At 43.2% G+C, this 24,055-nt stretch overlaps 1 protein-coding gene across 1 annotated transcript in view; it reads left to right on the forward strand.

Moving 5' to 3' along the window:
• The first annotated feature begins 6,457 nt into the window (after positions 1 to 6,457).
• LOC129858021 (pinopsin-like) overlaps positions 6,458 to 24,055 on the forward strand; it is a 28,184-nt gene continuing 10,586 nt past the window's right edge. The window contains exons 1-4 of the mRNA XM_055926877.1: positions 6,458 to 6,855; positions 8,909 to 9,237; positions 20,433 to 20,464; positions 21,052 to 21,253. Of these exons, the coding sequence (XP_055782852.1) occupies positions 6,477 to 6,855; positions 8,909 to 9,237; positions 20,433 to 20,464; positions 21,052 to 21,253 (942 nt within the window). The 5' untranslated portion in view covers positions 6,458 to 6,476. The remainder of the gene's footprint in view (positions 6,856 to 8,908; positions 9,238 to 20,432; positions 20,465 to 21,051; positions 21,254 to 24,055) is intronic.

Below are 24,055 nucleotides of genomic sequence, written 5' to 3' on the forward strand. Positions count from 1 at the left end.
TACAGTACAAAGCTGGGACCGAAAGATTTAAAAACAGCTTCAATCTCAAGGCCATCAGACTGCTAAATAGCATTCACTAACTCAGAGAGGCTGCTGCCTACATTGTATATGGGGTGGTCGTTAATAAAACACATTGAGGATGGGTTGCATTGCAGGAGGTAGTGTCTGATGGATGGACGAGGCTGGGAAGAGTGTAACCTTTTCTCTGCTGCTGACACACTTACAGTACCTGCCATTCTCTATAGGAATTTTACAGGGGTGCATTGTTGCCATGTTTCTGCTGCTTAATTAACAGTTGGAATGGCACAGTCATCTATCAAGAATTTAATGAATGAGTGGAATAAAGTTTTCTGAGAACGGAAATGAAAATAAATGTTTAGGTTGCAGGGAGGTTGTGAGAACGTTTTATTCTAGTTCCTTAAAAGTTTTCCTGGGAGGTTTTAATAATGCTCTGAGAACGGAAATTATAAGTTATTTGGAGGTTTTTGAATAACTTCCTTAAAACTTGAAACATATTCACACACAGAAACGGATCAATTACACTGCTAGCGTATTTTTGGGTTAACTCCAAGCACAGATAGGACACATGGAAAGGAATTTCCTTAGGCGTTAATCATGCAAATACATTTATTTATTTATTGTGACACAGTATAAGTGAGATTCAAACCTATAAACTTCTCTCTATCCATGAAATAAGTCCACTGCACCACCAGGATGGAGCTAGTATGCCCTGTTTGTTTACGCATACAAAGCTGTTCATCTTCGTCTATTTAAATGGACCTCATTTCAAAGGAAACAAGCACTCATTAAGATCAGGTGTGGCCAAGTAGTGGGTGCAGCCAACACACCTGAACACACTTAACAAGATAGAGGATCGAGTTTTGTTGATGTTGAGAACAGATTTTGTACTGTATGTTTTTAAATACGGAGTGGCTGCAGTTACGGATTTTCTGGAACACGACTTGCAGTGGCTATTGATAGAGATTTCTGTGCATCATTAAAAAAATTTTGTAGCTGCTGCCCACTCGGCTGCCTACGTAGCTTCACTCAGTGCTCCCACTTTTCCGCCGCCCTTCTGTTGGGACTTTTTGGCTGTGGTAACTAGTGACGACCCAAGGGGATGGAAGGGGAAATTTAATGTTGTACACTAAATATACGGTTGACATGTTCTAAATATTCATTCCATTCCTCAAGCGCGATGTCATGTACTTTTTTCAGGAGGGATGTTAGGCTACATGCAGCTATCATGTTGTATACAAAAGGCCTTGATCGACGTGTTCGTACAAACTTTGTTGTGCATGAACATGACACAAAGGCAGTATATCTCATGTTATTAGCTGATGAGTTACATGCAGCTATTTAGGCAAGCATATCAAACACAAGCAAGACACAGACAGGCAGTCAAAATATAGATAATTTTCATTACAAAAATTGGCTAGTTCTTTTTTCAGCATCTCTTGCTACAATATGGCAGCATTATTATGAACACACAAAACAAACTCGCCTATTGTCAGACTCTGGTTACCAGTCAGGATACAGATGCTCGGCTGCCTATAAAATTCAGGCTGCCCAGAGGTGGAACTGCTAGCAAGACACAGACATGCAGTGTTATTAGCGATTTACTGTTATTTTTCCATCATAATTCCAAACATTGGCTAAGCAGGAGGCAGACAGGCAGTCAAGGTAGTAGTGTGCTTTTTTTCAGGAGCTCTGGCTAGTGGCTACGACATCTCAGCAACTATAAAGATTAGCCAACCTACATCAACACACAAACGCTGACCGTTTTTGCTCCAATGCAATGTGCATGGCACCAAAAGAGGAGTGTGAACTACAAGCCAATCATGATGGGGAAACATATTTTCTAAAGTTCCAAGTGGTGAAAACCTTGCAAAAGTCTCTCCTTTCAGCAGAAATGTGTGAAACGCTTAAGTTGCTACAGCTCAACCACCAACATGTCATTCATCACATTCAGCACTCAAGAAAAACAAAATGTCCCATCAGACTTCAACACCTCAGAGGCAATACTGAAACAGTTTGATGATGTTTTTGAAGGGATGGGGGCTCTGCCAGGGAGCTCCACCTAGTGGTGGAGGAGTCTGTTAGACCAGTTCAACAGATTCCCCACCGAATCCCCGTTCCACTGAAGGAAAAGACACTAACGGCCGTTGATTCAATGGAGGAACAGGGTGTCATTACAAAGGTCACCAAACCTACTAAGTGTATAAGCAACATGGTTGTGGTGGAAAAGCCTGGCAAAATAAGAGTCTGCCTCGATCCAAATGCCCTGGACAAGGCCTTACGTAGGGCACATTACCAAATACCTACTATTGAAGAAGTACTGCCAAGCCTGGGATAAGCGAAAATCTTTTTGGTTATGGATGCAAAAAATGGGTAGTGGCAGGAAAGGTTGGATGAAGAGAGTAGTTACCTCACCACATTTTGGACCCCCAAAGGTAGATATCGGTGGACAAGGTTACCTTTTGGAGTGACACCAGCTGCAGAGGAATGACAGCGAAGGCAACATGATGCACTTCAGGGACCTCAAGGAATAAGCGTCATAGCTGATGACATCCTGGCATAAGTCTGTGGTGCTACAATGGAAGAAGCAGTGCAGGGCCATGGCCACAACCTGACTCCGCTCTTACAAATAGCAAGGGAGATGGATCTAAAGCCGAATAAAGACAAAGTTAAGCTCAGGCTCACAAGTATTCCATACATGGGACATATTTTGACAGCTGAAGGCCTGAAGCCAGGCCCCAAGAAGGTGGAGGCAGTACAGCAAATGCCGCCACCTACAGACGCAAAAGCAGTGCAGCGACTGGTTGGTTTTGTAAATGACTTAGCCAAATTCTGACGTATGTGAGCCATTGCGTCGGCTGACTAATAAAAATGTGCTGTGGGCATGGCTTCCTCAACATGATGCTGCATTGGAGCAAATCAAGAAATTGATAAGCAACCAACCAATACTGAGGTACTATGACCTCTCTGGGGAAGTGACCCTACGATGTGATGCAAGTGACAAAGCCCCAGGGGCAGTGCTCCTGCAGAAGGTGCAGCCCATTGCATTTGCTTCAAGGACATTGACACCCACGGAGCAAGTGTCCATTTGCCTGTGAACGTTTTGATCAATACCCTGATGGTAGGGACTTTATCACGGTGCACACTGATCACAAGCCGCTTGAGGTTATCTTCAAAAACCTATTTTGTCTGCCCCGAGGCGACTTCAAAGAATGATGCTAAAGCTTCAGCGTTATCAACTACAGGTAGTATACAAGAAGGAGTAGAGCTTCACATTGCAGATTTATTGTCTAGGGCAGCACTACCAACAACTAGTCACCCGCAATATCGGACAAATGAGACTGTTTTTGCTCTACAGGCTGAGGTTGAAGATGTGAACCATGCTACAGGTCAAAACATCTGCCTGCAGACACGGGATACTATCAAAGCTCATTCAGCAGAGGACAAGACTTCTCGAATGCTTCAGTCTTTTATCCTAAGAGGCTGGCCGGACTCAAAGAGTACGCCCATCCTGTTGAGGGACTACTGGACATACAGAGACAAACGCACAATGCAGGAAGAGGTCATCTACAAAGGCGACAGGGTAGTAGTGCCAGAAACTCTACGCCTGATGATTCTCTCTCATATCGATGCAGGGCACTCAGGGGTCGAAGCCAGTCTCAGGAAAGCCAGACTGGCCTAACATGACTGAATAAACTTTGTGGCTGTGTGAAGCATACGTAATGCTAACTACCGAAGCAACAAAAGAAAACGTTGCACCCACATGACGTACCAGCACATCCTTGGTCTAAAGTGGGAATGGATCTGTTCACAGTCAAGAACGTTCCTTTTCTGATTATAGAGGACCACTATTTCGATTTTTGGGAAGTGGAGAAAGTGATTGACACAACAGCCGCTTGCATTATCGACTGTTGTAAGCAGCAGTTTACCAGATATGGCATACCTCACAGTGGTGTAGTTACGGATGATGGGTCCCAGTTCACGAGCCAAGACTTTGCTTTGTTTGCATTAGACTGGGAGTTCCATCATGTGACCTCCCCACCCTATCACAGCCAGAGTACTGGTAACGCAGAGTCAGCAGTGAAAATAGCAAAGATTCATCACAAATGCTATACAGAAAGGCACAGATGTGTGGCAAGCCATTTTTGTGTGAAGAAAAACTCCCACAGACGGCTTCGACTGCAGTTCTGTACAGCGCCTATTGTCTAGATGCACTCGCTCTCTGTTGCCAACAACTCCCAAGCTCCTCGCACTAAAGGTCATTAGGGATGTTCAGGCACACAAGCGTGCACGTCAGGATAAGTCAAAACATTACATTGACCAGTATGCAAAAAATCTACCTGTAATAAAACAAGGCCAAGCTGTCAGAGTGCTCCTGTCACCTCACGCCAGGGATGCCACATACATCTTGGCACATACATACGGCACATTAGCGCAAGGTCATATGAAGTGGAAGTAAAGGGCTGAAAGTATCGAAGGAACCGGAAGGACATACCCCCAGTTCAGGAGAGCATATGGCACAGGAGGAAGACACATGGGAAGACTGTGAATATCCTCTGGATGGTGTGGGCAGTACACATAGAGGAGACTGGGAAGACCCCACCAGAGCAGTTATCTCTGCCGACCGTACCTCCACAATTTCAGGAGGCTGTGGAAGAGGAAGGAGAGGCCCTGAGGCTCCCAGATGTGCCCAACGTCCCAGAGCTGCTCAATATGCTATCAGTGTGACACACTAGCACAAGGGCTAAAATAAGACCGCCCATGCGGTACGGGAGACTATGTCCCTTAAGAGATGGACAATGAATTGTTTTATATTCAAACTTTTTTTTTTAAAGGTGTTGATAATGTAAATAGGTATTTTCACTGTGATATTGAAATGGTATGAAGTGCTCGAGCTAATTATATATGAAAAGGAAGATAGTGGGCATAATGCCAACTCAGAGATGGCGCTAGTCGGGCACCTATCTAGGATATATAAACTGGGTCATTATGAATGTCTGAGTGGGATGTCATGACCTGTAACATGTGATACCTGAGTAAAGGATTATGCTTGCATTTTACAAAACTCTCTGACGTGAGTTATTCACATACACATAATACAGGGTCTCTGTACCTCTTGTGTAACTGCAATATGCGTTACAACAGACAGAGAAGGCTAGCTTTCAATATATATTTTGTTTGTTCAAATCGCTGCAGAGTTTTTTATTCAGAAATATGAAGCAGACATAGGCTACATCATCATGGTTCAGAAGAAGGTGAGTAAAGAGATAAACATTAAAGGAGGGGGAGCATGAGCAGTAACTAAGTTGTGTGCGTAAATTAACACAGCGCAGAACGTGATCCATATTCTTAGCTTTGAGAAATAGGTTTCCGGAGGGGGCGGGGCAGAGACAAAAACTCTGTATTCGCAACCACAGGCCTTTTAAATAACATTCTTAGAAGGTTAATTTAAAAAAAATAAAAAATCTGAGAAAGGAATGTGTTTTTAAATAAACATTTTAGAATGTATTCTAAATGTTACTAAATTTTTCATGTGTTTTTTGTGGAAAGTCTTAACATGCTCAGAACAATTTGAGAATATGAATTTGAATAGAACCATGCTGAAGTACTGAAATTCCCACAAAATAACGTTGTTTCTTAACGTTCTCTGAACCGTTTGAGGACATTCCCAATGTCAAACCAGTTGGAGAACGTTCCTAGAACATTACCAAAATGTAAATGAAATGTAACCATGTTTTAACTTGTAGGAATCGTTCTGTTAAAGTAATGAAATGCCAAGAAATAACGTAGTTTTTTTTGTTAAGATTCTTAAATGTGCTGAGAATGTTACAAAGTCAAGTAACTATCCTGCACCATTCCCAGGAAGTTGTTGGAAGGTTGTATGCAAAATAATCATAGGACCACCACGCTCTCACCAAACTAAGAAACATATTGTAAAGACCCTGGGTTTATAAGCTCGGATATCGACTGTGCCGCTTGAGCGTGCTTTTGGGGCACAGTCGATTGCGCGCTTGACTTCGGGCTAGAAGGTCGAGGGTTCGAGGCCTGCTCCCTGCCGTTTCATTACATTGGCCGTTGAGCGCGTTTCTATCAGACGATGAGTCTCAAGCTAGCGCGAGGACGCACTCTTTGAAAGGAGGGAGTAGTGTAACGACCCTGTGTTTATAAGGGCAGATATCGACTGCCTGCTTTTGGGGCATAGTCGATAGCGCGCTGGACTTTGGGCTAGAAGGTCGAGGGTTCGAGACCTGGTCCCTGTCTGTTTCATACCAATATGGTTGTCAGAACGTTATGTGCTAGCTGGGTTGTAAAGGTGATATAATAAATAGGGGTTCTGTATGTCTTTCTTTGTCACCGAGACTGTTGAGCATGTGTTCTGCGCTGTGAGCGAGTTTGAATGAGTGAGAGAGCGTTCACTCCTCTGTTGTAAGTCACCCCCGCGTGCGCTGAGGGTGCTGATGGTTGTCCACATACGAGCTCTGAATTTCAGCAGCAACGAAAGCTCTGCTCCCAACCTAAGCACCAATGTCAGTGTTCGGGACACCTTGGTTCCCCAGGACCCCCTCGACCTGAGCAGGCAAGGCCACACGGTGGTGGCAGTATGCCTTGGGCTCATTTTGGTCCTGGGATTCTTCAACAACCTTCTTGTCCTGCTTATCTTCGCAAAGTTTCGGTCGCTTTGGATGCCCATCAACCTCATCCTTCTGAACATCAGCGTGAGCGATATCCTCGTGTGTATTTGTGGAACTCCATTCAGTTTTGCGGCAAGTCTACAGGGGAGATGGCTCATTGGACACAATGGTTGCAAGTGGTACGGCTTCGCCAATTCGCTTTTCGGTGAGTTTTTTAAATATTTCAACAGGCAGCGAAAGCCATGTAGCCTACACTTTAGGCTAACCCCCATGTGACAAGTAAAACAAATATTTTGCATATAGAAGTTTCTTAGCCTAAGCAACTTTACTGGCAAAAGGGCATGCAAATCCATCACATCATTACTGCTCGATCAATTCTTTAAAAAAGTCCTCCAGGCTCATTATGAAAAGTCTCAGAGCACAATTCATCATCAATTTATGACAGTATCTCCAATCTAATTAATAAATGAATGGTATTTTATTCCTCCCTGTGCTTGTAACATTTTCATTAACCTACATTTGAATATGGAAACAGTGGAACATTAATGAAAAACGGTTGCATAAAGCTTTAGCAAGAGCAAGAGACATTTGCATTCAACCTTTATGCCAAAATGGATTCGTTTCTGTGTGTGAATAAGTTTCAATGTGCACTTGACTGGGAAGCTTGACAGTAAATTTAGGGACTTTGCATAGGACCTTGAAAATATAAAGCATGTCGACTATTCTAATGTATAACCCCATAATGAGACCGCCCATTCAACACAGAGTAGAACCAAGCCTACAGCACCCTTTTAGATCAGCCACTCATACAAACTGTAGCTGATCTTATACATGTACACTTCTCATCTGTCATCTCTCCTTGCATGTCTCTGGATCCAAAATTGGATAACCAAAATTGATAGAATTATAATCTGTGGGTGTTTGACAAATGCAGTTCATTATGTTAAATAAAGGTTAGATAAAAAAATGTTGGCGTCATTCATGTTTCTGATTAAAGTGTACAAAAATGGCTATCGTTTTTAATGAGCTTGGCAAATAAATAAATTGTCAAAGCAGTTTATTGGTCCAATGCTGTGACATTTGGCTGTTGGATATCTTTAAAGCTCAGTAATTATCCCGATGGGAGCGATAGGGCAGACTGGACTCCCCTGTTCCCCTTCCCTTTGAAACCACACAGGAGGGCAGTGACACACACGCATGCATGACTCACAACCGCATAAGCGCACACACATGCAAACCCCCACTCCACAGAAAGCTCAACCAAACCTGTAAACACTCCTGGAGGGGAGGAGTGGGCACATCACGCCCGCCCTGAACAATTTCTCTAATCAATGCCATATTTTACTCTGTCTGCTTCCTGAAGGCTCTATTTGCTGTCATTCTTCATAACAGCCAGCAACCACTAATTAAGGATAACATCCTTTCACAACTAACAAAGTCTCAAAGTACTCTGAGCACTTAGGTCGACTAAATTAAGTTGGGCAAACTGTTTCATTCATTGCCTTTCAGTTGTTGCACAGGACGAAAACTTTTAGCAAGTTCTCACCTCCTGAGAGGACACACTGTCAATTCAATAACAAGTCACACTTCCTAGAATGTCAGGCTAGTACTCTGAGACAGACTAGCATAATAAAGACATAAACCTATTTTTCCCTCAGCTATAGACAAACACACACATACACACACACGTCCCAATCACACACTTACAGACAGGCAGAAAGACAGGCAAACATGCACGTGCACACACACAGTATAGATTTGTACAGCACGTCCTTCAAGTGCCTCATGTTTTATCTCACTCCACTTAGTGCTTATCTGATGAAAAGTTCTTATCCTCAACCTCTGCTGAAAATAATAAAAGACAAGTCTCTTAAATCACCCAGTTCTCTTTGGAAACAACAGCACTAAAAGCCAACTTGCAGTGGTCTGACTTCATGTAGGAATATAATACTGCACCATACATTTTCTTACTGTCCTGTGTGGCATGGCATGCCAGCTCTCTCTTGGGTTTACTAAATATTACTTTTAACATTTAGCTAAATGTTACCAAAATAGGGCAAAACAGAGCTAATGATTGTTATCTAACCTTCTCCCATTCTCCTTAGCATCTGAATTCTCAAACTGGTGAAAAACAACGGTGATAACTGGCATCTGTTATAACAACACCAGGCGCCCCATGACACCCTGATAACCTCCCCCTCATCTCTCTCTCTCTCTCTCTTTTCCTCGCTCTCCCTCCCTCTCTCTGTCCCTCCTAGGGATCGTGTCCCTGGTGTCTCTGTCCATTCTGTCCTATGAGCGCTACGCCACAGTGCAGCGCTCCACCAAGGCTGACGTGTCTGACTTCAGAAAGGCCTGGCTGTGTGTGTGGGGCTCCTGGCTCTATTCCCTGCTATGGACCCTGCCCCCCTTCATGGGCTGGAGCAGCTACGGCCCGGAGGGGGCCGGGACCTCCTGCTCTGTCCAGTGGACCCAGCGCTCTCCGGCCAGTGTCTCCTACGTGGTCTGCCTGTTCATCTTCTGCCTGCTGCTGCCCCTCATGATCATGGTCTACTCCTACGGCGGGATACTGGTTGCCATCGGGGGGGTGAGTGGTAGAGGTCGACCGTTTTAAATCGGCATGGCCGATTTTAATTAGGGACGATTTCAAGTTTTCATAAGAATCGCTAATCGGCATTTTTGGACGCCGATTATGGCCGATTACATTTACATCCACGAGGAGACTGCGTGGCAGGCTGACCACCTGTTACGCGAGTGCAGCAAGGGGCCAAGGTAAGTTGCTAGCTAGCATTAAACCTATCTTATAAAAAACAATCAATCTTAACATAATCACTAGTTAACTACACATGGTTGATGATATTACTAGTTTAACTAGCTTGTCCTGCGTTGCATATAATCGATGCGGTGTCTGTTAATTTATCATCGAATCACAGGCTACTTCAACTTCGCCAAACGGGTGATGATTTAACAAAAGCGCATTCGCGAAAAAAGCACAATCGTTGCACCAATGTACCTAACCATAAACATCAATGCCTTTCTTAAAATCAATACACAAGTATATTTTTTTAAACCTGCATATTTAGTTAAAAGAAATTAATGTTAGCAGGCAATATTAACTAGGGAAATTGTCACTTCTCTTGCGTTCAGTGCAAGCAGAGTCAGGGTATATGCAGCCGTTTAGGCCGCCTGGCTCGTTGCGAACTGTGTGAAGACCATTTTTCCTAACAAAGATCGTAATTCATTTGCCAGATTTTTACATAATTATGACAAAACATTGAAGGTTGTGCAATGTAACATCAATATTTAGACTTAGGGTTGCCACCCGTTCGATAAAATACGGAACGGTTCCGTATTTCACTGAAAGAATAAACGTTTTGTTTTCGAAATTATAGTTTCCAGATTTGACCATATTAATGGCCTAAGGCTCTTATTTATGTGTGTTTATTATATTATAATTAAGTCTATGATTTGAAATTTGATAGGGCAGTCTGACTGAGCGGTGGTAGGCAGCAGCAGGCTCGTAAGCATTCATTCAAACAGCACTTTCCTGCGTTTGCCAGCAGCTCTTTGCAATGCTTGAAGAACAGCGCTGTTTATGACTTTATGAATCTCAACTCCCGAGATTAGGTTGGCAATACTATAGTGCCTATAAGAACATCCAATAGTCAAAGGTATATGAAATACAAATGGTATAGAGAGAAATAGTCCTATAATAACTACAACCTAAAACTTATTAACTGGGAATATTGAAGACTCATGTTAAAAGGAACCCCCAGCTTTCATTTGTTCTCATGTTCTGAGCAAGGAACATAAACTTTAGCTTTTTTACGTGACACATATTGCACTTTTACTTTCTTCTCCAACACTGTGTTTTTGCATTATTTAAACCAAATTGAACATGTTTCATTATTTATTTGAGACTAAATAGATTTTATTTATGTATTATATTAACTAAAATAGAAGTATTGCTGTAATTGTCATTATTACAAATATATAAAAATTGGCCGATTTAATCGGTATCGGCTTTTTTGGTCCTCCAATAATCGGTATCGGCTTTGAAAAATCATAATCGGTCGACCTCTAGTGAGTGGGACTCAGGTGGGGGAAGGTACTTTTTGAAAGCAGTCAATACCGGAAGTGAATTGAATTGTATGAATTGAAAATGTTCCCATTTCCATTCATTCATGAACTGAATTTCAAATGCTCTTGTTCTTCTTCCTAAATGGACTCCAACCCTAGAGTGGTGCTGTCTCTCATTGGTGGTTGGCTACATGGTGTCTGGTGCCTTATTGAGACTCGTGATGAAGATCATGAGATTGTGATGAAGTGTGCACTCCGGTGCTAATGAAGTGTGTACTCTGCAGCTGGTGACATAGTAACTCTACCTGTCAGATCTGTGCTTTACATGACATGAAAGATTTTGACATGCCAAGACAGAGAGTCTGCATTGAAATATACACTATATATACAAAAGTATGCGGACACCCCTTCAAATGAGTCGATTTGGCTATTTCAACCACATCGGTTGGTGACGGATGTATAAAATTGAGCAGAGAGCCATGCAATTTCTAAAGACTTACATTGGCAATAGAATGGCTTTACTGAAGTGCTCAGTGACCTTCAACGTGGCACCGTCATAGGATGCTACCTTTCCAACAGGTCAGTTCGTCAAATTTCTGCCCCGCTAGAGCTATCCCGGTCAACTGTAAGTCATGTGATAGTGGAGTGGAAACGTCTAGGAGCAACAACGGCTCAGCCGCGAAGTGGTAGGACACACAAGCTCACAAAACGGGGCCGCCGAGTGCTGAAGCGTGCGGTGTGGAAAAATTGTCCTCGGTTGCAACACTCACTACCGAGTTCCAAACTGCCTTTGGAAGCAACGTCATGGGTTTCCATGGCCGAGCAGCCACACACAAGCCTATGATCACCATGCGCAATGCCAAGCGTTGGCTGGAGTAGTGTAAAGCTCGCTGCCATTGGACTATTTTTCATGGATTGGGCTAGGCCCCTTAGCGCCAATGAAGGGAAATCTTAACGCTACAGCATACAATGACATTCTAGACGATTCTGTGCTTCCAACTTTGTGGCAACTGTTTGCCCCCATGCACAAAGCGAGGTCCATACTAATGGTTTGTCGAGATCTGTGTGGAAGAACTTGACTGGCCTGCACAGAGCCCTGACCTCAATCCCAACGAAAATCCTTGGGATGAATTGGAATGCTGACTGCGAGCCAGGCCTAATCGCCCAACATCAGTGCCCAATCTTACTCTTGATCTTGTGGCTGAATAGAAGCAAGTCCTCGCAGCAATGTTCCAACATCTATTGGAAAGCCTTCCCAGAAGAGTGGAGGCTGTTATAGTAGCAAATGGTGGACCAACTCCATATTAATGGCCATGATTTTGGAATGATATGTTCGACAAGCAGGTCATGTAGTGTATCCTGGTCAAAATCATCAACAGCACATCGAGCTACTGTTGGGTAACTGCAAAACATTTTATACCAATGATATTGGTAGTTCATACGGGTAATTGTAGAATGCATACCAAAATAGCTTTGTTTTTGATGTTGACAGAAATCAAAATGTCTGCAGGCATTATGCCGGCAGGCTCTGTGGCTGCCGGCATAATGGTTCAAGCCAGACCATGATTCACCGTTATACACAATTATGGGCCCTACTCAGCCTTTGTGCTTCTGGACCCATTATCCCTTTGACAAACAGGGCATCTGGGTATATATCTGTCTGGCTGGATGATTGGGAGATATTATTACATTTATACGGAAGTATTTCCCTCATTTAATGACTGGAGGCCAAAACCAGATAGCACTACACAGTACAAACAAGATGTTTCAAAAACACATACGGAGACACAATCTAGATCATTTCCTCAATGTATTTTTTACCACTGCTGTGACCATGCTATAAAGATCTATGGTAACACGTAGCATGGAAGAAAATAGTTCATGTCTATTAGGAGAAGCAGCTAGACATTGGCTCATGGGCAGTGTCCAATTAACATGTAGCCCAGTGTTTTCATGGCTATTTAAGTAATGGAGGCAGGCTCTCTGGGGAGTCATGGAGGCAGGCTCTCTGGGGAGTCATGGAGGCAGGCTCTCTGGGGAGTCATGGAGGCAGGCTCTCTGGGGAGTCATGGAGGCAGGCTCTCTGGGGAGTCATGGAGGCAGGCTCTCTGGGGAGTCATGGAGGCAGGCTCTCTGGGGAGTCATGGAGGCAGGCTCTCTGGGGAGTAATGGAGGCAGGCTCTCTGGGGAGTAATGGACGCAGGCTCTCTGGGGAGTATTGGACGCAGGCTCTCTGGGGAGTATTGGACCTGGTTGTGTTCAACCCTCCTCAGGTTTTTGTGAATCATCCTTGCCTTTGAGGGGCTTTTATAAACCCTGGGCATCTGGCTCACACAACCAATTTGTAATTAAAGGGTTCCAATTGGTTGCTGTGGCTGCCTGCCCTGCTCAGAGTGCCCTCGCCTTATGCTACCCGCCAGCGCTACTCCATGAATGAATCATCTAGGAGCTATTTTTGGGCTGTGGAATCGGCAGCCCTCATGCTCATTTTCCCTGGGTTTGTTTAACCCTGTTCAGCTGAGGGGACCAGCGCTGCAGGCCTGATTACTTGTGAATTCCCGCTTCGCTGATCCACCAGTCACCTTCCTTCTGAAGCCGCCCCCCCTCAGGCTTTTCTTAGAAACCAAGCGCCAGCTTGTGGAGCAGTACCGTCATCTGAAAGGTGAATTACAATTCACCATGCAGTGACACATCACACAGAGAAATGACATTCATAGGAAGAGAATCAGTATGTATCAAGGGTGGGATTTTATGGTTGGGCCTCACTGCACATCTTAATTCCAGGCACACTGTGAGATTTATCATGCCATAACTGTGCCTCAGAATACATATCGATACGACTGCATCCTAATGTGTTACTCCAATGCATGGCCAAATCTCCAGGTGTCACAAATGTACCTTTTTTATCCATTTCCTGAAAAGAACAGCCTGAGCCTCCAAGATAGAAGTGCCTGCTTCCTTTGTGGGTCTGGAATCGAGAAATCCAGGCAATACACCGGAAATACCCTTTGTGATGGCTTGGCAGCAGTAGAATTCCTATGACATGTTTAAGAAAATTGCGTATGTGACAGAGGTTATGGCCTACTCGGCCGGCAACAAGGCTGTGTCTAATTGAGCATCAGTGGTGGTCGGTGCCTTTTAAGATGAGGGAGGATGATTACTTTTCTTATGAACATGGCCTTATTTCTATTACAGCATATTAGATGACTGTCAGTCATATGCCATTCACCCACGGATGGAAATGGTTAAACTCTGAGAATATCGATCACTACAGAATAAGAGCAAATCCAAGACGTAGAATTACTAGTCTGCAGCTTGAAATTATGTAAGTCTAGTACGAGAATACCGACAACCGCGGAAATATCTATTCTATGCAACGACCATCTGTACACCTGACGTATCCATTACAACAGAAACTATCCAGAGCCGCTGAGAAAGCGACAACTACGAAAGACATTGTGACATCTGGGGAAGTTAACCAGAGACTTTCTGATGAACTGACTTTCCAGCAGACGGACCGGCGATTCCAAAAGAGAAGACAACAACGACATATGGGCGTAAATATATACATTGCAATTATTTTCGAATGAGCGGTTGTTCATGTGCAAAGGATTAGCATTTCAATTAATATAATTATCAACTGTTTGTAGTGAATCCATTTTGTCTTTCCCGCTTTTTATCTATCCCCACCCCTTTCCATTGTCTACCAAGCCGTCATACCGGTTTAGCCCACTAGGGACTTATCAATGCATTGTGTTAGTAACCAATAATTATGTAATAATTACACAGAATTGATTTGATAAAAGTCTTCACATTTAACAACATTCACGTTACGACACAGTCAAAAGTTGACACACCGACTTATTCAAGGGTTTTTCTTTATTTTTACTATTTTCTACATTGTAGAATAATAGTGAAGATGTCAACTATGAAATAACACATACGGAATCATGTAGTAACAAAAAAAGTGTTAAACAAATCAAAATCTATTTTATATATTTGAGATTCTTCAAAGTAGCCACGCCTTGATGACAGCTTTGCACACTCTTGGCATTCTCTCAACCAGCTTCATGGGGTTGTCTCCTGGAATGCATTTCAATTAACAGGTGTGCCTTGTTAAAAGTTCATTTGTGGAATTTCTTTCCTTAATGCAGAGGAGCCAATCAGTTGTGCTGTGACAAGGTAGGAGGGGGGCGTATACAGAAGAAGCCCTATTTGGTAAAAGACCAAGTCCATATTATGGCAAGAACAGCTCAAATAAGCAAAGAGATACGACAGTCCATCATTACTTTAAGACATGACTGTCAGTCAATGTGGAAAATTTCAAGAACTTTGAACGTTTCTTCAAGTGCAGTCCCAAAAACCATCAAGCGCTATGATGAAACTGGCTCTCATGAGGACCACCACAGGAAAGGAAGACCCAGAGTTACCTCAGCTGCAGAGTTACCAACCTCAGAAATTGCAGCCAAAAATAAATGGTTCACAGAGTTCAAGTAACAGACACATCTCAACATCAACTGTTCAGAGGAGAATGAGTGAATCAGGCATACATGGTAGAATTTCTGCAACAAAAAAACTACTAAAGGACAGCAATAAGAAGAGGAGACTTGCTTGGGCCAAGAAACACGAGCAACGGACACTAGACCGGTGGAAACCTGTCCTTTGGTCTGATGAGTTCAAATTAGATATTTATTTTTTTCACCGCCGTGTTTTTGTGAGACGCAGAGTAGGTGAACGGATAATCTCCGCATGTGTGGTTCCCACCGTGAAGCATGGAGGAGGTGTGATGGTTTGGGGGTGCTTTGCTGGTGACACTGTCAGGGATTTATTTAGAATTCAAGGCACACCTTAAAACCAGCATGGCAACCACAGCATTCTGCAGTGATACGCCATCCGATCTGGTTTGCGCTTAGTGGGACTATCATCTGGTTTTCAACAGGACAATGACCCAAAACACACCTCCAGGCTGTGTAAGGGCTATTTGACCAAGGAGAGTGATGGTGCTGCATCAGATGACCTGGCTTCCGATATCACCCGACCTCAACCCAAATGAGATGGTTTGGGATGAGTTGGACCGCAGAGTGAAGGAAAAGCAGCCAACAAGTGATCATCATATGGGAACTCCTTCAAGATTGTTGGAAAAGCATTCCAGGTGAAGCTGGTTGAGAGAATGCCAAGGGTATGCAAATCTGTCATGAAGGCAAAGGGTGGCTACTTTGAAGAATCTAAAATCTAAAATATATTTTGATTTAACACTTTTTTTTGGGTTACTACATGATTCAATATGTGTTATTTCATAGTTTTGATGTAGAAAATAGTCAAATAAAGAAAAACCCTTGAATGAGTATGTGTGTCCAAACTTTTGACTGGTACTGTATATGTATTGGATAACAGCACAGTCATTTGGGAGTTTTTGGGCTCATTAAAGGTATTTACTTTATTTAACTAGGCAAGTCAGTTAAGAACAAATTCTTATTTACAATGACAGCCTACCCCTTTCGGATACTGGCCCAACCCTCTAACAACTAGGCTACCTGCCGCCCCATTAATGTATGACTCATCAGACTCAGGTAGCATCAGGCGTCAATTTTCGATCAAAGCTCTAATCAAATCCAGAGATAGGCCTATTCATAGGCGGAAATCCCAGGGGGGACGGGGGGGACACGACCCCCCCATCTTGGGAAAAATATGATTTGTCCCCCCCAATATATCACTGTAAACATAACTATGTAATTTCAATAATATTAATAATACGCAATGAAAGCACTTGTGCTGATTATAGACACTTAATAGCGCATTTAAATTTCAAAAGATTGCGACCCCCCCCGCCCTTTGCCGCACAATGGTTTGATCCACTGCCAGTTCTTAAGCTGGCAAGGTAATAGAGAGTTCGTATCTACTGTCCGAAAGGGACATGTACGTAACTGACGTGAGGTTAATCCAGTCAATCCATAGCAGGTCCATAGCAATGTTATTTATTTATTTTTATGTTGGCAGGGTTCACACACTAGGGGAATTTGCAGAGCTAGCGCGCAAACTAAAGCAAACATTAACTATCAAGCTAGCTAGTACCTATTCCATTTATGTGGCGTCGTCAAAGATGGAATCTTTGCTATCGTCAGTTTATTCCAAGATCAGCATGCAGCTGTAGTGCTTCGACGTCCCTGTGATAAGGTTAGCAATAAACTGAAGTCCAAACTGAACAGAACAGAACTACACTCTCTTCTACCATTGTCTTAAATATATATAATGGTCTCGTTGCAAAAGATAAATTGTCGCTAGTGAACTTTTTTTATTTTATTTTATTTCACCTTTATTTAACCAGGTAGCAAAGATTATAGCAAACACACAGAAACGGAATTGGTGCTCGCTAGCTTTACAAATTCAGCTATTGTTGGAAGCCAGCCAATATGAAACAAACTATTTAAATTACAAAAGGTTGCAGCATGTGTTGTGTAAATGTGTGTGTGTGCAGCTAGGCCAGCCAGCCAGCCAGGTAGAAAAATGGCAGAAAAAAGTAAGAAGACGGACATCAGAGTATTTGTCAGTACACCAAAACGCATAGTAAGAACTCTAGTATCCTAATATCTCAAAGACTAGTTGATAAAATGTTCATAAGAAAGAAGTGAAATGCTAATGGAAATGTTTCACAATGATGTCATTAGGCAGAGCAGGCAACAGATGGCACACAGACAGCAGAGTTGGGGACAGATATGCAGGGACAGATTGGCAGACAGGGAGTCTCAGGTAAGTTTGTTGAGTCTTTGTTTGGCAACATTATGAAAGGTTCTCAATTTTTTTGACTTGTAAAATAGGGACATAATTGGAAAATGCCATGGATACCCCCACTCTCAACTTAAACTGGTGACTAAACTAAGATTTGTTTACGGCAATGGTATTGCTGTTGTGATTAATTGTGTAGTTTTGGGTACCGGTAGTTAGGAGTACGGCAAACACCTTATTTATTTTCTAGGAGACAGACTGAGTCAGTTAGGGTGGTGAAAGGGAAAGAGCCAGGGAGAGAGACTTCAGAGGACAGTGTCACAGCCACGGCAGGACCAAGTGTCACCCTTGTTGCCAGCAGCACCAGTATAGGGGACAGTGGCACAGCATTGTCCAGTTACCACAGTGATGGCACAAAACCATATCAGCCACACCCACAATTTATAGAACCGCAAACTCTTGCCAACAGAGTGTTGACGTTTCAAGAGAGATGGTTTCGCGATTTCCCCTGGCTACATTATAATCCATCAATAAAAGGAGTGTTGTGTTTTCACTGTAGCCAAGGGTTTTCAAGCCAGCCATCTTTTGGCCAAAGAGCTGATGCTGCCTTCATTAGTGCAGGATTTAGGAACTGGAGAAAAGGCATTGAAAAATTCACAGCACATCAAAATTGCCAAACCCACCGCCACTTTGTAATTGTAACAGCACACCAGCTAAATCCAATCAGTGTCCAGTTATGTCCAGCGCGTGGGGTAAACAGCAGGATGACGCAAGGCATTGCTTGATGAAAATTGTTAGTTCGGTGCGGCATGTAGTAAGACAGGGACAAGCCTTTAGAGGCCACACGGATGACAGTGGGAATTTATACCAGATTTTGAAACTTAGGGCAGAAGAGGATGATCCCATTTTACTGAAGTGGTTAACAGAGCGTACCACAATGTACACAGGCCCAAAAGCACAGAATGAAATTCTGAACATCATGGCCAATAGTCATTCGAGGCATTGCAGCTGAGATTAGGTCTCTTCCGATTGTACAATTTTCATTAATTGTTGATGGTACTCAAGATGTCTCTGGTGCTGAACAGGAGAATGTCTGTCTGCGTTATGTTGACCATGACCTTGTCCCTCACAAGGAGTTTATTGGGCTATACAGGGTGTCGGAGACAACAGGCGAGGGCATTGCGAAAGTGCCAACTGATGTGTTGTTGAGGAAACCCGCAAACATATGCTCGGTTCTTTTGTTCAGTAGTGTGTATAGCAGTGGTTCTCAACCTTTTTGGGGTACTGGAACCCCTGCATATTTTGAGGCAAGGCAGGAAAGGTTTTGAGCGGTCCTCAGGGACCTCCACCCCCTCTATATTATATGTAAACTTACTGGAAACCTTGTGGTACTGACTACATTCATTACACTTTTTTATTTCACGGACCCCTTGCAATTAGTCCATGGATCCCTGTTTGAGAACCCATGGTGTAATTGATAGTTGTTCTTTTGTTTAGTAGTTTTCAGTACACTTACAAATGATTTATTTCATGTTATTTTATTTAAAATGGCATACTTTGTGCGACATACTTGTCCATAGCTGCTGTTTGAAGAGTTGAGACACTGAAGGATATTTTGTTTGATTTATTTGGGTTTTTCATTGAAGTAGTTATTTTGCTTTTAGAACTGTACTTATTTTAAGCTTTTTGTTCTTGCAAAGATATTGTAGACTCAGGCCAGGTGCACATATTTAATGACTATATAAATGTATCAGAAAAAGTCAAATTAAAAGGTCAATTCAATACGGAGACCAACTTTGTGATGGTTCTCAATGGAGATTCTTTTAGATGTGATCACACCATGTTCATTGTATTTATGAAAACTACACCCATACAGTGTACAGTACCATTGTCACCTACTGACCTTTCTTGATATTGCTGGTTGTAAGTACGAATACCTGCATACATACTGGACTGGTAAGGAGCACTGCTATAACTATTATTAGTAGTAGAATTATAATGATTTAAACATTTGAACAAGTTGGGAAAACCCTTCAGTTAACTACTGTACCTATCAATTATCCAGTTGTAGGAATTATGGTTCCTCAATATACATTTAACAACGTATGCTATGTGTTACAGCACTACTTTTGGTGTCCCCCTCAGGAATTGCTCTTGAGAAAATTTAATGTAATTGTCCCCTCCAAGGTTGATCTCAGATTTTCGCCCCTGGGCCTATTTATATGCTTTATAATGCTTTTGAATGACACTTCCGGTTTTCGTGGAAAATACCGGGTTACCTTGGAGAAAAGGGATTTATTCTTAGGAGGGAACACTTGTAAAATACTGGTAAAATAGTCAACCCTACTGTAGACCTTCATTGCAACACAGTGTGTTTTAATAAATTATTTGGTGATGTGAATATATTTAGTATAGTTTTTTTTCACTATTTAAATTTAAAAAATCATAATTTACTGATGGCAATGGTCCTCCCCTTCCTCCTCCAAGGAGCCTCCACTGTTGAGCATGTAAAAGGTTTGTGGCGCTGACAGAGACACAGGAGCTGACATCCTGTTATTCCTCCTGATTGGCTGATATCCTCAGTCGGCCATGCTCATTGGTCGGGGTGCTGCGACAGGCGTCAGAGTGGACATTACAGAACGACGCACCTGAGGGAGCATGAAATCAACTCTGGGGAGGTGGAAAACACGCCTCTCTGGCTTACGCAAAGATACTGTTGGTTCTCATGCCAGAAACGAGCTACTTTTGACACAAAGACATGACACAGAAAAACTTTATTCTCAGATAAAGTAAAAAATAGACTGCAACACAGCTGATCATTTGGATCTGTCTTACATGACATAAAATCCATTGTCTTTGAACCCTTAACATACATGACCAGCACTACAGCATTACGAGTGGGGTGCTACACATTACATTGGTAATAGCAAAAAGAATACAACAGTATAATCAACGCAAAACTCCCCCTCCTGTTCCCAGGTGGCTAAAACCAACCTGCTGTCAGCCCAGAGGCGAGAGCAGCACATCCTGCTCATGGTGCTGTCCATGGTGTCCTGCTGTCGGCCCAGAGGCGAGAGCAGCACATCCTGCTCATGGTGCTGTCCATGGTGTCCTGCTACCTGCTGTCGGCCCAGAGGCGAGAACAGCACATCCTGCTCATGGTGCTGTCCATGGCGTCCTGCTACCTGCTGTCGGCCCAGAGGCGAGAGCAGCACATCCTGCTCATGGTGCTCTCCATGGTGTCCTGCTACCTGCTGTCGGCCCAGAGGCGAGAGCAGCACATCCTGCTCATGATGCTGTCCATGGTGTCCTGCTACCTGCTGTCGGCCCAGAAGCGAGAGCAGCACATCCTGCTCATGGTGCTGTCCATGGTGTCCTGCTACCTGCTGTCGGCCCAGAGGCGAGAGCAGCACATCCTGCTCATGGTGCTGTCCATGGTGTCCTGCTACCTGCTGTCAGCCCAGAGGCGAGAGCAGCACATCCTGCTCGTGGTGCTGTCCATGGTGTCCTGCTACCTGCTGTCGGCCCAGAGGCGAGAGCAGCACATCCTGCTCATGGTGCTGTCCATGGTGTCCTGCTACCTGCTGTCGGCCCAGAGGCGAGAGCAGCACATCCTGCTCATGGTGCTGTCCATGGTGTCCTGCTACCTGCTGTGCTGGATGCCCTACGGCGTCATGGCCCTGGCGGCTACCTTCGGCCGGTCAGGCCTGGTCACCCCCGTGGCCAGCGTGGTGCCCGCCGTCCTGGCCAAGAGCAGCACCGTAATCAACCCTGTCATCTATGTGCTGTTCAACAACCAGGTGAGAGGGGGCACTAAAGGACGGACCAGAGGGACAATGGTGTTGTTCACCTGTCGTGTAGCCTTTACAGCGGCGGGGAGAAACTTATATGCAGCTTAGACAGCCTTATGACAGCCTGGCATGTGAGTAATATAGAGGCGAAGGAAACGCACACCTATTTAGGCGAGGTGCTGGCTAGCGGAGTAGAACACTTGACAAATTAATGGAGAGCCGCACACTCTCAGATGCAATAATTTAATAACCTAATAACCAACGTTTCGACAGACAAGCTGTCTTCATCAGGGTATAATGACAAACACTGCGGGTCACTAGTTATATAGTGTCAAAGGACACACACAGGTGTCTGTGTGGCCTGATATCATTGGTTAATTGTCAGATGTAAAAATAACATACCAAAAACTAGAATGGATAGCATACGATCATAGATACAATTTGGCTACATAGGCCTACAAACATTTACAATAGCAAAATCACAATAATCACAAGAATGGCTTCAGATCAAAGTCTACGTTAAGACCGAGGGAGCAAGGGTCTTTAAATTAAATATCCAGGCAGCCTCTCGTTTAACAATTGTCGGTCACCCTCTCTCCTAGGGAGGGTGACATGTTCAATGCCGATATAACGTAGGGACAGAATCGAGTGGTTTACTTCCAAGTGGGCCGCAACTGGGTAAGTCGAGTTTTTGCACCTAATGGTGCTATCATGTTCTGAGATTCCTACTTTTAATTCGCGCTTTGTTTTACCCACATCATTTTTACCACAAGGACAAGTTATAAGATAAATAACTGCCTTAGTGGAGCAGGTGGTAACACCTTTGATTGGGATCTGTTTCCCTGTTTGGGGGTGTTTGAAGGATCTACATTTATAAGTGCCATTGCATGTAGCACAGCCATTACACTTGTAGTTTCCACCCAGTAGGGGCACAAATAGACGTTGTGCAGGGATATCCTGGGGTGGTAAATCAGAGGTTTGTTTGTTTGTTTTGTTTTGAATTTTCTCAATAGCAATATTAATGGGACCATTTTTGTACCCCCTCACCTTGCATTTTCTTTGTGTCTCAGCCATATTTCTGTCGAAGTCTGATTTTGTTTTTTGCAAAGTCTTTTGATTCGACTGAATTGGCTGTAGGGCAAACTGTTTTTCAAGCGATGCGGGTGACAACTTTCAGCCCTCTACAAACTGTTACGATCAGTAGGTTTCCTGTAAAGATCAGTGTATAGAACATTATCCTCACACAAGATCAGAAGATCAAGGAAACTGATTTGACGTGTGTCAGATTGCATAGTAAATCTCAGATGCTCAGAACAAGAGTTAAGAAAAGCATGAAACGCCTGGAGCATCACCCCTCCATAGAACGGAAATTGTATCAATATACCGTTTCCAAATAATGATGTCAGGCAAGATTTTTTTTGTTGAGAGGATTGAAAAAGGACTGTTTCTCCATGTAACCCACATACAAATTAGCATAGTTAGGAGCCATGGGGGATCCCATAGCAATACCCTTCGTCTGAATAAAGAAATAATTTAGTATCATGAAGTAATTGTGTGTGAGAGTACTACTTCAGCCAATGTTATAATGCCTGCACTGGAAGATGGTTCATTAGGGTCACGTTGCAGAAGAAAATGTAACATAGCTGCAATACTGCCCTCGTGTGGAATATTCGTGTATAACGACTCGACATCAAAAGTAACTAACAAACTATTATCAGGGAGAGAATCAAGAGATTCAGTAATAGAGATCACACTGCTGGTGTCCTTTACAAAGGAGGGGAGCTGTTCTGCGAGTGGTCTAGAAAAAAAGTCAACAAAAGTCGATAGAGGGGCCGTTACTGCATCAATGGCCGCTACAATAGGGCGGCCAGAAGGTTTTGTAACGTTCTTGTGTAATTTCGGCAAAGTATAAAAAGTAGCAATTTTAGGGTGTTGAATAGCCAAAAAGTCGTGTTATTTTTTGGTTATCTGACCAGAACTTAAATACCCATGTAGGACAGTAAAGATATTGTTCTGAAATTGGGCAGTGGGGTCACTTCTGAGTTTGTTGTAAAAAGTGTCAAGCAGTTGTCTATTACACTCATTTACATAAACTGTCCTATCCATGAGTACAACCAACCCACCCTTATCAGCAGGGCGGGTAAGTACTGACGTGTCGAATGGTAAATCAAGCAAAGCTTGTTTTTCATCCTTAGGTAAATTATGGAAAGATATGTACTCCTGTTTGTTCTTAAGGAGACATTTTTCAACGAGTCTGCAATACGTCTCAATAGAGTGATTGCGATTGGATGGAGGTACAAAATAACTCTTACTTCTAAAAGGAGTCAAAGTATATGCAGGTGAGAAACCTACATGTTCAGTAGAAATATCACTATTAGGGGAGCAAATCTATTCCTTAATGTTGCGATCTCGTACTGAAGGTAGTTAAGGAGTCAAGCGCAGGAAAGCAGAGATGTCAATGTAGCGTCTTTAATAGGCAAGTCCCAAAAACGGTACAGGTACAATGTCCATAAACGCCCAAAGACAATACAACACACAGTTACTCACGGAAGGAGAAAAACAACGCTTCTTACTATACTTAACACACGAGAATAAACTGAGGAAACTTTCAACGAGCAACATGAAAATAATCCTGCACAAACCTAAGCGGGGAAACAGGGGTAAATATACATACAGAAATTAAAGCCTATAAAAACCAGGTGTGAATGAACCAAAGACAAAACAAACGGAAAAAATAAAAATGGATCGGTGATGGCTACGCGACGCCGACCACCGCCCGAACAAGGAGAGGAACCACCTTCGGTGGAAGTC

This window comes from Salvelinus fontinalis, chromosome 6 (genome assembly GCF_029448725.1).
Source record: "Salvelinus fontinalis isolate EN_2023a chromosome 6, ASM2944872v1, whole genome shotgun sequence".
NCBI classification, from domain to species: Eukaryota; Metazoa; Chordata; class Actinopteri; order Salmoniformes; family Salmonidae; genus Salvelinus; species Salvelinus fontinalis.